The sequence below is a fragment of the Littorina saxatilis genome, linkage group LG4, assembly GCF_037325665.1.
Source record: "Littorina saxatilis isolate snail1 linkage group LG4, US_GU_Lsax_2.0, whole genome shotgun sequence".
Classification (NCBI taxonomy): domain Eukaryota; kingdom Metazoa; phylum Mollusca; class Gastropoda; order Littorinimorpha; family Littorinidae; genus Littorina; species Littorina saxatilis.
The window spans coordinates 34,338,204-34,356,132 of record NC_090248.1 but is presented as its reverse complement, the minus strand read 5'-3'; the positions used below and the strand labels follow the sequence as shown (position 1 = coordinate 34,356,132).

Genomic DNA, 17,929 nt, shown 5'->3' with positions numbered 1-17,929 from the left:
AGTTAAACACATGTCCAAGGTAACAGTGGTAGTAATCCAGAATTAAATAAATTAAGAAAATAAAAAGAATGCACAGAATACGTGCTGGAGAAGTACTTGGAAGGTTTAAAAATGAATGCAGCTCATGCGGGTAAAGTAAATCATTCCTGGTGACGTCTTCGCAATGTTTCTGCAGTCAATTTGAAAGCAATTTACACTTGCATGTGTGTACATGAGTTCAGTGACGATGTGTGATACTGTATTTGTCCCCATCTCCCTTCCCCCCACCCCCTATCCTGGAATAATAAACCTGCAAATGATAAAGAAAAAAGACGACTAAAAACCATCAAACAAACTCAAACCGTAACTTAACATCCAACGAACTTTTAACTCCAATCTCGTTCACAACGAACAAGACAAAAGGCAAACCAACAGAAACAGAAAACTTCATGCATAATTTCATGTGCAGAGCTGCTTGTACAGACTATAGTTCCTCGACCAATTTGAAACATATGACACTGAACAGGACAGCTGTATCAGTAATTCTGAATTGTCCCACATATACATATGGGTTTCATTGAAAGCGCAGCATGCATTTTCAGACACCTCAGCCCCTGAAGGAGAGTTTACCTTCAAAATCCAGAATCATCCAAAATCTAGAGTAAAGGAAAAGGGATGGGGTGATAAATAAACGAAATCAGCAGTAGCGACAAACCTTTCCCTTTAACATTTGGTAAAGACACCATGATTCTGTAGTTCAAATAAGATTACTCTTTGACGTCAAGTTTAGGTTAATAATGTTACTGCTATCTTTACAAAATTGGGCCTAAAGATTGCTCTCAATCTCTCTCCTCAACCGTCCCCAACCAGTCACAAAACATAACAAGACAATTCTGCAAGGAAGGATCATAAGGCTTAACCTTTGCTCTGTCAAAAAAAACACGATACCCATAGTTTTACAATTTATCAAGTCACACCAGAGTAATTGATTTTAATTGCAAAGTTTCAACTTAAGTGACCTTTTTAAATTGCAAATGAAAATTAAAGAATTTTCAACATTCCCCCCAAAGCCCAGAAAAAAAGAAGGCAGGAAAGGGATCAGGCAGAAATAAACCTCAACAGTGGAATGCACAAAGAGGCCCTGTGACAGTAGCAATCCACCAACAAGACGAAGAATCACTTACTGAAAGCTCTTCCATGGTGAACTGATTAGTCGGAAACAAAAGGCATACATTTACCACTGCAGTATTGTATGTAAATGTCGTGAAACAGATTGTTGTAAAACAAAAGGACTTTTTTTTTACACCCCCGGTATAGGGGTGTGTATAGGTTTCGGTCGATGTGTTTGTGTGTTTGTGTGTTTTTTTATACTGACTTCATGTAGTACAATACAACTGCCTGAGACCTCCCTCAAGTTTATGGCACCTAAGAATACATCTAATTAGTCCCCTAGCCATGCAATTACGCACAATTCAGGTCTTCGAATATGTTTTATGTGTTAATATCAGGTAATTTTCTGCAAATGTTGACTGGCAAGTTGAAAGCTGCAGACTTTTCCATATGTTTTTAGACTCTTGAATGACACGTCGTAACTTAAATTCTCAAAAATAAGGCCTTTAGGATTCTTTAGATGCTTTTGCTCATGAATTTTAGAAACAAATCTCCTGAAATTTCTCTTCCTTTTTGATAGCAACCAAACTCAAACAAACATGAACGAACTGAACCTGTTCATGCCTCTCACCTTGTTTTTAACGCCGCTGATTTTAAGGCGTATTTTTTGCAGAAGTTTGGGCCCCTTGCTGTCGGAGAAGTGAACAGACTCATCCTCCTCCCCCTCCTCCATACCACATGATTCCACTCCAGGCAGTTCTCCGTCACGTCCTCCAGCAGACTCCACCAGCTTACAGTACTTGTACTCCAGTCTGAGAAATAAGTCAAACATGAAAGATAAGCGAAGAAAAGTTGAGAAAGAAGCACCTACATGGAAAGAAGAAAGACAAAAGAGAACAGCGGCAATGGTGCAGTATTACACAAGGGAAACACAAACAAGAAGCAGACAGACAGAAAAGTCTGACATGGTTAAGTCCTATCTTAGAACCCCCCCTTTTGAAAACCCTGCTGCAACTTGTGCAAGTAGCACTTCAAAAGCCTATTTGGCACACTAACAAAGAAGCAAAACTGTGAAAAGAAATCTAGTAAAATCAAACGGGAACTCTGTGACTCACTTTTTGTTTCTAGACCAGCAGTAGATGAGCATCAGAATGAGGATAAGACCAACTCCCAGAGCCACCGGGATAGACACCATTACCTGTGAAACAAAGGTGCATTCATGTACACACACGTGACATCATGATATTTGAATGAATTTGACACACAGATGATTCATACATGAACATGAAGCAAGATGCCGCAACAACAAGAAAAGCAAATGCTTATACGACTAGCCTTGATCACATGTCCCATTGCAATGGAACCGGGCCTTTCAAGACCCCCATACAGATGGACATTGTCCGCCACTAAGACCCAGGGATTACTCAGGTGAGTCTACAACAAAAAGTATTCAATTGATTGACCTTTAAAATGTTCACTGCTCATAATGGCAAAAGTGATTCTACAAATAACTTTCAACCAAAACAGCCAATTCTGAAAAAAACATGCAATGAACTTTCCCTCTTGTTAAATACCTATATTTTCTATGAACTCCACTGAAAGGAAAAATTTCAACATTAGAATAAGCACACAACTTTTCATTGCTAAGATTTTCTTTTACAACATAACTGAATTCCCAAAATGTGGCAATCTAAACACAGGCATGAAACTTTTTGTAATGCTTCGTTGATTCTGCGGAAGCCTAAATTCCCCCATATCCGAGCTGCATGCATACTCACAACAAAAGGCAGGAGCTGACACTTCTGTTTCATGGGTTTCAAGCCTTCGCCATCCAGTGGTAAACAGAACCTGCCCAAACAACAGGGATTTAAAACAACACATAATCAAGGTTTAGTCTTAAAGTGAAATTTAAAACAATCAAATAATCAAGATAAAGTCCCCAAGTGAAATTAAAAACCCCAAATAATCAAAGGGAAGTAAGCGCTCTAAATGCATACTAGAGTAAGTGAGAGTTATTTGGAAACCTGGCACCTAAGAGAATAACAAGCTTTGAAATAAACAAGCCACTTTCAACCTCGAATAATCAGGCAAAGTCCCCATCCTGAGCAGGTTTCATTACAAGAACCCACAGCGCACTCTAACTGACCATACCACCATGCCACTGCCAATTTAACACAGATATCCTTCAGAAAAAAAGTCATAGCATGTCAACACACCAAAGCTTTAGTTGTAAGCAGCAATAGGGCCAATAAGAGCACCACTATTAGTGGAAATAACGAATATCTCATTGTTATGTTTCTCCCGGTGACTGGTGGCGAAACTCTGCAACTTATTTCAAATCGCAGATTTGCACAACTTTTGCATAGCGGTGGGAAGGGCGATGTCAAGGACTGCCTGAATCTTGGAAATGGCAAAATTTTTTCGGCCATTCTGGCAAATTTGCCAAAGCGAATAAATCCCAGCAACCTCCCATTTCTCACTTTAACAGTACTGTTTCGCTCTTATCAACTGTCACTCACTTGGGAGGGTAGTAGTGAATCAGCTGCTCTCCCCCCACACACTCTCCGCGGATGACGTCATAATCCTCCCGCTGGCAGCGTGGGCAGGCGTGCTGGGTACGCCACAGGAAGTGGAAGGTGCAGCCATCGCATGTTCCGTCTGAGCACTTGGGTGGCAGGTAGATAGAGTTGTTGGCCTTTTCGTCCGGGTCACAGCGAAGACTGATGACGGTTGTTCGACCCTCGGGACAGGCCATGGTGGGGCTGGTGAACAAGAGAGAGGAAGACTGAGTAACGCTGTGTGATGTATTCTGCGCTGTAATAAAACTCAATAAAACATGTCTCCCAACATTGTACAAACTTAATGCACCTACAGTTTTCTAAATACCATACCAAGGTATTTCATTTCATTTTTTTTTCAATTTTCAAAACTATATTGTCCTATCGATGGGAAATTTGGGTCACTTCCTCCAGTGCAAAAGCTAGCAGCAACAAGTCTAAATTTACTAAAAATGTGCAAAACAAATACACGGAAAGGAAATAAACTTAAGTTCACAACATGAGGAGCAAAATTCAAGGTACAACCTCTCACACTTCAGACTCTGGACCTGAATAAAGACAATTTTCCCCATTATGTGTGCCTTACTGAAATCATTCCTTCTTGATCTTCTAACTGTCTTCTTCTACATAATTCTACTTACGTATCTGACTTGTAGTAAAAGTGGACATCCAGCTCTGACCCTGCAAACAATTTGAAGTCAATGTTAGTTAATAAAGCAAACATGAAAATTATGCAGACAAGAAAAGCAAATGCTTATACGACTCGCCAATGCCACATGTTATATGAATCAGAAACGAACTTTTCTGCTGCTCTGACTCAATAGACATCAAAGTAGCAAATGAAAATGTTTCAAAGCCACCAATATCATGGAATTATTGTTACTCTTCCTTCACCTTGGTTCAGACATGAATGTTCTTCAACTGGAACACATCTTTATTTTGGAATTTTTGCCGGAGCTAGCCACTCTCGGTAACAGTGACTCAACCGCAGGACTCTGAGACGTTCGCAAGAACCCAGTCCTCTACGGAAGAAGAAGAAGAAGGCCCAGCCACCCTTGGGTATTGTCAGAATACAAATTACCTTGAACATTTCTTTGCACTCCAACAGCGATTTAGCAACAGTTCTTAGTTTTCTGATATGTTTGCAGCCTCTTGGGGGAAAAAGACAAAGCAGTTAATTACTGGCACAACATGGCAGAGACACTGACTCACCCTCAGCATTAAAGCCCCCTGCAGTGTACATGTCAGCCAGCGATACGTTGTTGACGATCTTGGTCAGGTGAGTGGCCAGGCTGTAACACATAGTAAATCATGTACACCAGAAAAGAAAAGAAAATAGTACATCCCAGAAAAGCAAAACTTTCTCTTTACATGCAGGGGTCACGAAACCACACTGAACCAACCCCAGCTTTAACTCTTACCAGTTCGCTCCCTTACCCATCGTAAGCAAGTTTTCCACTGACCAATTATCTAATTATCCAAAAAAATTTTGTGTTATTTTACATTGGATGGGTCGGACAGTGGATAAACTCATATGTTAGACACACTTTATGACAGAAACAAGCTGGGTTTTTGTTATAAGTTAGTTATAGGAATGCATTATTAAGCACACACAAAAAAAAAGGTCTGTGTTAACGGTAACATAGGCCAATAAAATAGGGTCGGTCGGTCGGGCCTTTTTTTTTCTTTTTTTTTCTTTTCCCTAAAAAAACATATTTATAAGTTATTTTGCCAAAAAACAAAGACCTTTTTTTTATTTTATTTTTTTAATTTTTTATTTTTTCAAAAAATTATATTTTTAAATTATTTTGCCAAATTTTTTTTATTTTTTTATTTTTTTCCCCTTAAATGCCAAAAAAAAGTCTATGGTCGCGCGAAAAAATAGGGTCGGTCGGGATACCGTAAACAGACTATTTTTTTGTGTGCCTTAGGCATGCGTATGTCATGAAACGTCCAACTTTGAAATTTGGATGGGGGTATTCAGGTGACAATAACTTTTTTGTTTATCAGCAAAACTCAATAAAACTTTGCTATGTTATGTAAAATGAATGCCCAAACAGACTAGTTAGCAGCATATCTAAAATAAACTGAACACAAAAAAAATGTCTTCTTTGTGTTTGTCACGTGTTCCAAAAAATGGGCGTACAAATTTCAACAAAAATCATGTTGTCACCCCCATAACATTTTTTACCTTTAAAGATAGCACAATTCTCTTTGCAAATATGAAAAGCTTATTCATTTTCCTTTCATTTGATATATAACTTTCTATATTTCATTTAGAATATGACCCCAGATAGCCACTCGGCAAGTAGGCACCAACAGCACTGTAAAATATGCCCTAAAACCCCCGAACTGGTAAGAGTTAAATAAATCAGAAACAACTGCACACACAGCAAATTTCTATGGCTTATACCCAAAAATGTCAAAGAAGAGTACTGTTTAATGGCACACTGTGGTTCGCAAACACCATTCTTCTATGACTTCACCTTCTAACACAATCAAATCATACAATGTGACTGACTGTGAGCTACCAAATTCCATGCAAAAGTCACACTGAAAGTGGTTCACTAATCACACTGCATTTAGCCAAGCTTCCAACACAACCTTTTGCACATCTATCTACACCAACAATGCCCGAATTAAATGTGCCAAGGCAAGAAAAGTGTGTGTGAATAGTGTTGAAGAGAACCGACCTGGCAGGTTGTGTGGAGACGAGGGGCTTTGCCTTGTCAGACTGTGGGATCAGCGTGGAGCGACACACCATGCCAAACACCTTGGTCGGCATGTTCAGCATCTGATGATTGAAACGCAAACAAGAGTGTTCATTAAATCATACATGATAGATGTAAAAACTGTGGGGAAAATGAAGCGTTTGGAGGCTTTTTCGCAAAATGACACTATATCACTACTAACAGTGGCCTGTACATGCCAGACTACGTGGCTAGTGTTAACAATAAAGTCCCTATCACAGAAGGCCTTTTCCAGTTTAGCTGTTTTTCGTTTGTTTGATTGTTTGTTGTTGGTAGTGGTTTGTTTTTTTACTGGGGGTGGGGCTAAAAATACAGTCAAATATCTGCTTTTACCACAAACTTTAAAACAACTTTAACATTCACTTTCAGGCAACATCTTAAATGTAGCATACAGCTGAGTACAAAAGCCATGTATTTTGCTACAATACCAATGCCCAGGGGAAAACAGAGAACTCAGGCCTGCAATCAAAAATTGCAGCAATGCCTGTATAGTTCAGAGCTGTTGCAGCATTATTGTTATGCCGTGCAAGACTTCAAGACTGAAGAAGAGCTACCTATTGGAGCATATACATATCACTGTTAGTGTTAGGCAATACTAGAAATGATCACACAAATTATATTATTCTAAACTGCACTGCAGACCTTGAACAATATTGTTTTACTGCCTTCACAGACACCTTGTCCCAAGGAGACGTTAGATATGTTAAGTTAAGGTTAATATGTGAAAGAATCGGGTTACCATAGCTCACTAGCTGCTATTTCAGTACTGCAAAGAATATGGTCACAGGCAAAACTAAAAATTCAGTATGTCCACGAAAAAACCCATACCTTTGCCAGTTTTTGTTGCTTCTTTGGTATTTAGGCTCACAAAATTGTATTTCTGTTTACTTTGACTTGTCATAACAGGGGACCCTCACATGAACCCTAGGTTTGAAAACCTCAAACTCATGATCTTGCCTAACCCGATTCTGAATTTCACTGGAGTCTGGCTTTGCCTGTGAAGTAGATAACTGAACAGAAAATACCAACTAAATGAAATTCCTTGCACCCAAAACAAACAGCAGATGGTAAAATGCGTATGAACCACCACCAGGTTTAAGTAATTGATTCTACCTCGAACACACACACACACACACACACAAATCAGAATTGTATTACCATCACCAATCCTGTCCCAAAGCTAATAGACTGAATAGGCTTGTAAAGCAGAATTTATAAAGCTGCACTTCGTAATGTTCTAAATTGATATATTGAAGGACTTCTAGCAACAAAACTAAATGCATTCCAAAGCAAGTTCCTTCTATTAAAGCTGAAAATCTGTAGCATCATAACATCTGAACTGAATACAGAGGTATAGATTTTACACAAATGCCTGGTCTTTATGCACCATTCCGGTAATGACAAAATGAAAGATTTAACTCAAAAGAGGTAGATAAACATGAGTTCCAGAAGTAAAACCTTTCCCATGAGATGCATCTTGAAAGCCTTTTTTCCACACAAAAAGGTAAGATATTGCAAAAGAAAATTCGTCTTGCATATGTAACACATACATTATTACGACTGATTAGTTCACCCTCTTCAGACGTGTGGTTCTTTATCTGCAAATGTAAAACTGATGATAACCAAAAAGAAAACCATAGCCTATCTTGTATGCCATAGTTCAGAAGTGTTACACAACTTTTAAATGATTATAATTAAAATATAGAGTGACCACACCTTACACCTACACCTTACACCTACAGGGGTGAGGTTGTTTCCTATCACAGGCATTGCTTTACTATCTGTTATCAAACCCAAACTAGTTTAACAAAAATTCTGCTGCCACTGGAAGGATCCATGTGCATCTATTAAAAAATAAAATTCTTTGCAGCCAAAATCTACCACTGTACCAGTCTGCCACGCTGTAACTGCTGCACAAGTTATCTACCACACAAAATAATTCCTCAGAAGCTCCAACCTATCTAACTGCTGCAATTAATCATACTTTGTAAATTATTCAGCATTGGCCTAAGGTGGAAGGCATATACATAGATCCCAGGGATAAAGAAATGTCCCACATATATACTTTACCTTGTGATCCTTCTGTATTAGGTAAGTACAGAGAACAAACATTTTAGGTGGCATTCTATTCCCATCATTTGAGCTTCTCTACGCAAAATATGGGTTAATTGAAAGCTGGATTAGTAAAAGCAGCCACAGCCCATTTCAACTCATGTTTTAGTCTCAAATTTTTAAGACCGGAACAGAGGTTAGTTTTGTGCATGTCAAGATGCACGGTTAAATATAAAAAAACTAGTGTGTATACTGCTGTTTTGTGCACACCTTGGACTATATGTTGCTAGAAGTTGTAAAAGGAAATACGTTGATTGAAGAAGCTACCTTCATGACCGCCTTCTTGAGATCCTGAGAAATGCCCACAAAACAAGTATAGTATGAACTGTTCAAAACAAAATAAATGATTATCATGAAATATGTAATTATAATGCCACTCCATGGAGCCAGCATTTCAAGTCTGTATCATACCATGAAAGTGTGTGCAGTCTCAGATTTATACACAATAACTCTGTAAACTGCTTAGCAACTTTATAGCTGCACATACACGTCTATGGTACACACATACGTGTACACTCAAATAGACACTCTCTTCTGTCCCACTTTTTTTTTTACCTGACTCTCCCCTTTCCTTCTATTCATTTCGTTGTTGGACACAGAACGTAGCAACACACAGCAATACCGACCATATCATTTTTTTAATTTCATTTTATTACATTTAGTCAAGTTTTGACTAAATGTTTTAACATAGAGGGGGGAATCGAGACGAGGGTCTTGGTGTATGTGCATGTGTGTGTGTGTGTGTGTGTGTGTGTCTGTCTGTGTGTGTGTGTGTGTAGAGCGATTCAGACTAAACTACTGGGCCGATCTTTATGAAATTTGACATGAGAGTTCCTGGGTATGATATCCTCAGACGTTTTTTTCATTTTTTTGATAAATGTCTTTGATGACGTCATATCCGGCTTTTAGTGAAAGTTGAGGCGGCACTGTCACGCCCTCATTTTTCAACCAAATTGGTTGAAATTTTGGTCAAGTAATCTTCGACGAAGCCCGGACTTCGGTATTGCATTTCAGCTTGGTGGCTTAAAAATTAATTAATGACTTTGGTCATTAAAAATCTGAAAAATGTAAAAAAAAAATTTTTCTTATAAAACGATCCAAATTTACGTTCATCTTATTCTCCATCATTTTCTGATTACAAAAACATATAAATATGTTATATTTGGATTAAAAACAAGCTCTGAAAATTAAAAATATAAAAATTATTATCAAAATTAAATTGTCGAAATCAATTTCAAAACACTTTCATCTTATTCCTTGTCGGTTCCTGATTCCAAAAACATATAGATATGATATGTTTGGATTAAAAACACGCTCAGAAAGTTAAAACGAAGATAGGTACAGAAAAGTGTGCTATCCTTCTCAGCGCAAGTACTACCCCGCTCTTCTTGTCAATTTCACTGCCTTTGCCATGAGCGGTGGACTGACGATGCTACGAGTATACGGTCTTGCTGAAAAATGGCATTGCGTTCAGTTTCATTCTGTGAGTTCGACAGCTACTTGACTAAATGTTGTATTTTCGCCTTACGCGACTTGTTTTTTCTTTCTTCATTTTAATTACTTTATTGTTCCATCGCTGGGAAATTCGGGGTCGCTTCCTCTCAGTGGAAAGCTAGCAGCAACAAGAGTCGCGCTACCCAGGTGTCTGCGTGTTTAGGTGTAATCAGCCACCTGCCCTTATGACAGAATGACCGAGGTCTTTTACGTGCCACTGTGGTGACACGGGGATGGGACATGGATACCGTCTCTGAGTCTGCACATAAAGTTGACCCGTGTCCGTCCCTGCTGGGATTCGAACCTGCGACCTTTGGATCACAAGTCCAGTGCTCTACCAACTGAGCTACCCGGACCCCAATATCACAGCTCACTTTTGCTTTCTTTGGTGTGGCGAGGGATTCAAAACATATATTCAACAGTTGGCCTTTCAATACAGCTCACTAAAAATGTGGTTGTACATTCCCCAAGGACAACAACAAACAACAGCCATTTGCAATTACTTTTTTTGTCTAATCCTGAGATAACACCAGTTTTGCCAACATTCAGACCATCAGTTGACCATGTCCTTACCTGAGTGTCGGCAGTGACGTTGTTGATGCACACAGGGAGCTCCGTGTTCTTGGCATTGCACAGTGTGAGGTTGAAGCCATGGTAGTACATGGTGCCACTGGAAGTGAACAGACGTCCACCCTGAACGTAGTGCACTCTGAAAAACAACGCAAAATGTTCCCAGGTCTTGCAGTTATAACAGAAAATGAGAAAGGAAACGATAGAGTGGAAGAAAGAGGGAAAGAGGTGGAGAGATTTTGAGGTCAATTTGTCTCTGGGTCTGTGTGAATCTTTTTGTGTTTGAGCAGCTACGGCAACAAATGGGCTTGCTTTTCTAGATAACATATTTTTATTTATCTAAAACATCTTTTGTTCATTCTCTAAATGAAAGGAATAAAAAGCATCACAATTGCAGTGAATCACTGATCTGCATTCAAGAAGGCGGCGGGTGAGCCAAGTTAGAATGATATTCACATTGTTCCTACAACTGCCGCTAGTGCTAGTACTGTAAGAGTGTAGCAACTCTGAAATCAGCTAAAAGTATCAGGAATTTCACTTCTCTTCAACTGAGTCCTGGAATCATCAATATAGTTTCAATTCTCACCCATCCAGAGCTGTGAAGTCGTACAGTCTGCCAGCCTTGTCGGTGAACTGACAGTCAGATTTGCAGGCGCGCTTGTCTATTGCCTTGAGCCCCTCACCGCAAATCTTGCAGGAATCTTTGCCCCACGAGTTGCTGCTGGGGAGGACAGTGTCCGGTGGGCACTCCACACACTGTGTTGACTTCTGCTCAATGTACTGTCCATCTGGGCATGGCACGCACCTGAAACAATCATGACAACATCTTCAATGGAGAGTTTTGATTCAAGTTTGCTGTGTCGGCAATCTGCATGTTAGTTCCTGTCAACACACTGTGCTGTGTCAACCTCAGTGTACTGATGACTTTGGCACGGAATACAAATGCAACATTCCACAAAGAATCACTACATTGGGGTGTGCACGTTAAAGATCCCACGATTGACAAAAGGTTCTTTCCTGGCAAAATTGTATAGGCATAGATAAAAATGTCCACCAAATACCCGTGTGACTTGGAATAAAGGCCGTGAAAGGTGAATGCTCGCCCTAATAGGCTTGAGGTTTGCTGGCCGATGTGAATGCGTGATATATTGTGTAAAAAATTCCATCTCACACGGCAGAAATTAATATGTAAAGCGCTTAGAGAACGTCAAGCGCTATATAAATCTCCCCATACAATACAAAGGGTGACATTTACTGGTACTTTGGGTGGGTAGGGGGGGTCACCCAATGTCAATCACAGAAAACTCAACCTCCCCAAAAACACACACACATACAATCTCTTACCCCTTTTCAGAGATACCCTTGGGACAAGCCAAACAGTTAGTGGCACCTCCCCCCAGGGTGTTGGTGACTTTGATGGAATAGATTTTGGCCACACTGTCAAGTCCAATGGTGGTCAGCTTGGATCCGGGATCCTCCCCCTCCTCCTCCTCCATGTCATAGGACAAAGGCTGGAAGGCCCAGCTCAGCGTCACAGGTCCGTTGGTGTGGATGTCATAGCTGTTGCAAGAATAAAATGCAAGATATTATGTATCATCTTTTTGTGCTGCGCATACTGTTCAAATAAATAACAGTTGTTATTAAAAGTTTAAACATTGGTAAGTTAAAAATATCTCTCAAGATCAAAAGGCTGTGTAAATTGGATGCTAAATTTAAAGAGTGAATGCGAGCGCAGGCGCAAATGAATGCTTGGGTGTGTGTGTGTTCCTTTAAATGCAGTTGATGCATAGCAATCACAGAATGTGCAAACATTTATTTAAGAAATATCAGTTAAAAGACAATGACAAGATTGACAGAAAAACAGTCAAAATCTCAGTGTACATGACAAGCTTTCAATTTTCTTTAAAGACACTGTACTCACACAAATTCCTGTCTTTTTACACTGCCCATCCAAGACTGCACAACATTGTTCCTGCCTTTGGCATCCTGCAAAAAACAACCAACAAAACATTATTGTACAAGTAAAACAGGTATTCCCATTGGCAAACCTACAAAGCCAATTCAATAACACTTTACTTTAGATATATCTGTCTTGTTCAAACTGCGAATATTGCCGGAAAAAGAACTTTTCACCACACGCGCATGGCGATTAGAGGTTTGAGTGATAAATGCGCCCTTCGTTAATTGGCTCGGAGTGTGGCGCTGGAACTGACCGATGCGTCGCGGTCAGCGACTCGCGCAAAGCTTAGCTAGCGCACGCCGCTAGATTTTAGCAAGCTGAAAGGTCAAGTTTTTGGATTTGGTGAAAAGTTTTTCCACCACCCACCCCTCCTGCATGTTATCAATGGAGGCATCTTTTTGTAACTTTTTTGTTCTTAAAGCAACTGAAAATGTGATCAGAAAAGAATCTTCTGATGGGAAAAAAACCCAGATCTTTCTTTTCACCGTTATCGTTTTAAGCAGAGTCATTCCGAAAATATTTTCATTAAAGATATGCCACAAAACAGCAACATTATTCCGAACATATTTTCATTAAAGATATGCCACAAACCAGCAACACAACATCAAATGAAGTTTACACCAGCAACACTCACCGAGAGGAAGACCAACTCGCAAGAGATGGAGCAGTTGACCTCAAAGGTGAACTTGACCTGACCCAGAACGGACAGCTTGCCCCCTGATGTCGTGGGCTCCCCACGGAAACCCTCCACGTAGAGCCCCAAGGCCAAGAAGGTGTTGCGATCTGATGGTCCGAAGCTGGTCTGGATGTAGTCTCCTGCTGGCTGCCATCCTGCGTTCTCTGAACACTGGCCCACTGTGGGACGCACAATGTTTCGTACATTTCTTACATTTCAGAAACCTTTATTACTGTATATATTCAAACTGAAGGTAATGTTTGACTTTCAGAAGATATCATTTATCAAGGTAGCAGGGCATCAGCTCACTGAAATTCAAGCAAAAAGAAAATGTAGCATTTGCCTGCAGGAATCATAACACCCAGAGTGAGATGCCTTCTTTATCATGAAACCTCTGTGGTGCATGCACTGAAAATTTTCCCCTGGCATCATATAAACAAATTGATTTTCAATGCAGATGCAGCTTTGTTTCCTCTTTGCATTTTTAGCATACTGCAACTGCAATCCACTTTTGCAAAAATGACCACTTATTAAGACACATACTGCTCTGAAAAGTTTTGTCACCACATTAATAACTGCTTTTCGGTTCAGTACAGACACGACATAATCAAGTGTGGGTGAAAGAGAAACCGCTACACAGAGATTTTTCTGACAATATCAGTTTTGACTGTCTTTGCCATCACACCAAAACATTCATAACAATTAACTCACATCCCATAGGAATACAATGTGAAGACGCGTTCGGGGGCATGACTGTCCACCACTGATAATCCAACCCGTACTCCGGAGAAGTGGACACTGGACAAGCATGACACGCAGATGCTCCGTCGGAGTAGTGACCGTCTGGACAGAACTCGCAGTGTGACGCGTTAACAGGATGCATACCCGAGTTACAAGGAGGGCAAGACTTCAGGTCCGTGCTGGCTGGCAGAGACACGGAGCCAGCAACTTTGTCGTTGCAGGTTCTGGGTTCAATCCACTTGTATGTTCTGCGAGTCTGGACAAAGATTTGGTCAACATTTTGTTTAGTACAGATGATATTATTGGTCACAAAAGGCAGAGGATAGTTCCAAAATGTTAAAACAAATAAGAAAAGGCTGAGAGCTTGAAGGTTATTGGATCAGAATATATTCAATTTCAAGAAGTGTAGTGTAAGTTCTGTAACACAAGATTAAGTTACAACTTTCTGTGAATCTAAAAACTAAACCTAAACATCAAAATCTGACGGAGAAATGTTACAATTCATGGCAACAGCAGCTGGTGAGAACTGATGACGAGACAGTCCTAACTGAAAATCACACAAAGTGGTCACAAATTAATGTGTCTCTTTCTGTTCCTCAGACACAGTTATACCGTGAAAAGAATAGTACAAGTTTGAATACCTGTTTGTTTTGGTCACATGGGGTCTGGTATTCATAGTAGTCATACTTTGTGCAAGGAGGGCGCTTGGAACAGATCCTTGATCCTGGCTCTGAAACAGCACACAAACACTGTGTCTGAAATATGCCATGCTCTGACCCACACACATGTATGCACACACACACACACACACACAAACATACTAACAAATGCACATATACACATTGGAGCATCCACCCAAACACAAACATGCTAATGTTTTTCAAGCAACCTGCATCCACTCACATTTCCATGCACACACAGACCACAAACCTTCATAAAATGAGACTTTTCAAACATTTTCATCAAAATAATATTACATATTGGTAAATACAATCCACTGCAGGCTAACAAGGGAAACATCATGCATGCTTTGACACACATCTTTATTTTCTGGTAAATGTTCATCCCGAACAACCTTTCATTCTTTCTCAGTGTATTTCACGTACCAGCATATTCATCTGACTTGCATGCTTCACACTGTGTGGCCCCTCGCCCTGAATACTTGTTGGCTTCGCAGGGAGCACAGAAGGCAGTCCCCCCACTGCTGTAGGTGCCGTTACGACACTTGGTGCACTCAGAGGTAAATGCCACACCTGGAACAATCAGGCAGTCAAGATTTAACGCAATCAAACATTTTAAAAATCGTGAATATTTTGAGAAAAGTGAAGCTGTGGGCAACCTGGACATTTCTTAATGACAACTTTCTAAACATTACTTGAGTGAAGATTTAACTCACTCAAACATTTTAAACATCCTGACTATTTTGAGAAAAGTGAAGCTGTGGGCAATCTGTACATTTTTTAATGACAACTTAATACACATAACTGACAACACAATGACAGGCTCAACCAGACCTGTGCACACTCAAAACGCTCACCAGTAGAAAACCAAATTTCAGGAGTTTTTTTAAAATGTTTCAGTAGTAAGTTGTCTTGAGAATAACTGGACTTACAGCACTGTTGTGCCGTTTTCTTCTTCTTTCGTAACAGAGCTGGTATCTCCTCTTCACTATCTGAATCTCGCACTCTTTTTTTCTTTTCCATGTTTCACTTCAATCACAAGTTGCCACGCTGGACGAACTAAGTCTAAGAACAAAGACTTAACGCTGAGAACACGCGCGCTTCCGGTAAATCGGAAAACGTCTTTTCAGCGCAACAGCCAACTAATTGGTCAAAACATCTTAAAACAGAAAAAAAGTAAAACTTTTTTTTTTTTAGTAAAACATCGGAATTTTGGAATTTTAATTAAAAATCCGTAGCACCGTATTCTGCATATAAAAATCGGAGAAATTACGGAGAAACCGTAGATGTGCACAGGTCTGCTCAACCAAATTATGAACAACACTTGTTACAGGATGGAAAACTGCAAATGTAACTGATAATCACAAAAATCCTATTACCTTCTGTCAATTAAACAAATAAATAACTTTCTTTCCAAGCTAACCTCACTATTTATAATGGGTAAAAACAAGTAAAAAATATGAAACTGAGCAGGACAGGGCAGCAGCAGCAACAGCAACAACAACCGGAAGACACTCCCAGTCCACATACCTGTGATTTCAATTTTGCGAATGAGAATGGGATTCTGAGACCCGACCATGTCGGACAAAGCCCCAATCACACGCCACTGCAAGATGTTTGTCCCCGTTTTCAGTGCCACCTGCCAATACATAAGCATGTGATTCAGTAAAGAGGAAGCATTCGTTATACTATAGCAGACCAGACACTTACTCTCCTTTCATTTAAGAGTGCGATGTACAAGAATGAGTTTCTAAACAACAACAGTCATGTTTATTATTTGTATCTTTTTTCTTCTTTCTTTTTTTCAAAGAACAATATTTGTATCTTGATAAGTATTCAGAGTCCTATACGTTTAAATGTAACATGTTAAGTTTAACATTCACTTGTTCATGACAATATATTTACACTGAATTCATTATCTCACAGAATAGATGTGAAGTGCTCCGATCTTTATCTTTATTTAGAAGATATTGCAACCCTTAAAATTAAAAAACCCCACTATATGTCAAGAAAGGTAGCTATGTTATCGTCATGGGTGGGACTGAAAAATGTCATGAATCCTGAAGAATTTTAAGGGGGGCCTGGTGGCCCTTGTGCGCTGAAGGATTTGTATAATTAACAACCAAAAAAGCGTCACCACAGACATTACGAATCCAGATTTCCGGAAGAATCCCACCCATGTATCATTTATCACCGTTGTTCCCGTGCCCCGGTTTGCAGTCACTGTTGTACACTTGTTTCATCCGACGCATCTGTCTGATCCCTGGTCGGACGACCGACATATTTTTGTTTTAACATATTTTTAATCTAGGTCCAACAGACCTTTTGCCCTCATTGTGTGGGAACAAGACTGGTTTCTACAGTCCATCATTATCAAACTCACAGTCATAGATCCCCATTTTCCTTCCTCTGTGACTTCTGGCCACCGACTGCTGTTCTCGTCTTCTGCTGCCTGACACTGGTCGTTTTGCACCTGGCCACAACAATATTCACACAGTTAACAATGACTGGCCACAAAGAATGAACAAATCAATATTTGTATTTATTTTACATGCCACAGGAAATAGAGACAAACAATATTTATCTTTTGAAGAAACCATTTTTACCTGCACAAAGCTAGCCACCAACCTACACCCCCCCCCCCCCCCCCCCACACACACACACATTCATCTAAGCTCACATATCAATATGAACTATAATATACTGACACTTCTTTCTCTCTCTCTCTCTAACATTAATTGTCCCAAAGTTGTTTCCCCCCCGAGTTTGCATTGTGCAACAGCAGTACAGAACACACAATCAAACCATAAAATGCTCAAATTACTTTCATGGAAAAATAATGATCACTTATTAACTTCATCCCACATTTCTCCTTTATTATAAATGACATCTGCAAAATAATAAACCTTGCAGCCATCAACAGCGTACAGAATAAACTCTGACCAGTGCATTGACTTCCTTACAGCACAATCAACTCACAATAAAATGAAAGATGGTCTCCGGGTCTCTGTACTGGTATTCAAAAGTGACATGTCCGCCCTTCACCAGCTTTGTTGCGTAGGTCAAGGACGTTGTGCAAGCTGCTGGCAGTGAGTAGACGTAAGCGCCTCGCGGTTTCCACATTGATCTGTAACACAGGACCATTTTACAACTGTTATAATCCACAACAAAACGCAGCTTGCATTCTTCATCAGATTTGTATCAGACTTTGCAGTAACTAGAAATTTACCTATCTAAGTTACAGGGCGAGTTTTGATTCAACACCAGCTGGTGTGAAATTGCTAACACATTATATACAC

At 39.8% G+C, this 17,929-nt stretch overlaps 1 protein-coding gene across 6 annotated transcripts in view; it reads right to left on the bottom strand.

Moving 5' to 3' along the window:
* Positions 1-17,929, bottom strand: part of LOC138964554 (endosome/lysosome-associated apoptosis and autophagy regulator family member 2-like) — a 44,850-nt gene that overhangs the window by 8,129 nt on the left and 18,792 nt on the right. The window contains exons 4-24 of one of the 6 annotated variants that reach the window (XM_070336540.1): positions 17,610-17,757; positions 17,014-17,103; positions 16,161-16,269; positions 15,057-15,203; positions 14,592-14,680; positions 13,921-14,206; positions 13,168-13,388; positions 12,495-12,559; positions 11,918-12,133; positions 11,160-11,378; positions 10,577-10,712; positions 7,948-7,995; positions 6,341-6,441; positions 4,860-4,939; positions 4,289-4,328; positions 3,609-3,851; positions 2,868-2,937; positions 2,205-2,287; positions 1,721-1,901; positions 1,164-1,184; positions 610-635 (exon numbers count right to left, since the gene is read on the bottom strand). In XM_070336540.1, coding sequence (XP_070192641.1) covers positions 612-635; positions 1,164-1,184; positions 1,721-1,901; positions 2,205-2,287; positions 2,868-2,937; positions 3,609-3,851; positions 4,289-4,328; positions 4,860-4,939; positions 6,341-6,441; positions 7,948-7,995; positions 10,577-10,712; positions 11,160-11,378; positions 11,918-12,133; positions 12,495-12,559; positions 13,168-13,388; positions 13,921-14,206; positions 14,592-14,680; positions 15,057-15,203; positions 16,161-16,269; positions 17,014-17,103; positions 17,610-17,757 — 2,617 coding nt within the window. In that variant the 3' untranslated portion in view covers positions 610-611. Of the gene's footprint in view, positions 1-609; positions 636-1,163; positions 1,185-1,720; positions 1,902-2,204; positions 2,288-2,867; positions 2,938-3,608; positions 3,852-4,288; positions 4,329-4,859; positions 4,940-6,340; positions 6,442-7,947; positions 7,996-8,776; positions 8,801-10,576; positions 10,713-11,159; positions 11,379-11,917; positions 12,134-12,494; positions 12,560-13,167; positions 13,389-13,920; positions 14,207-14,591; positions 14,681-15,056; positions 15,204-16,160; positions 16,270-17,013; positions 17,104-17,609; positions 17,758-17,929 lie in introns of all 6 variants that reach the window. The other 5 variants (XM_070336539.1, XM_070336537.1, XM_070336542.1 and 2 more) reach the window with 5 other exon arrangements.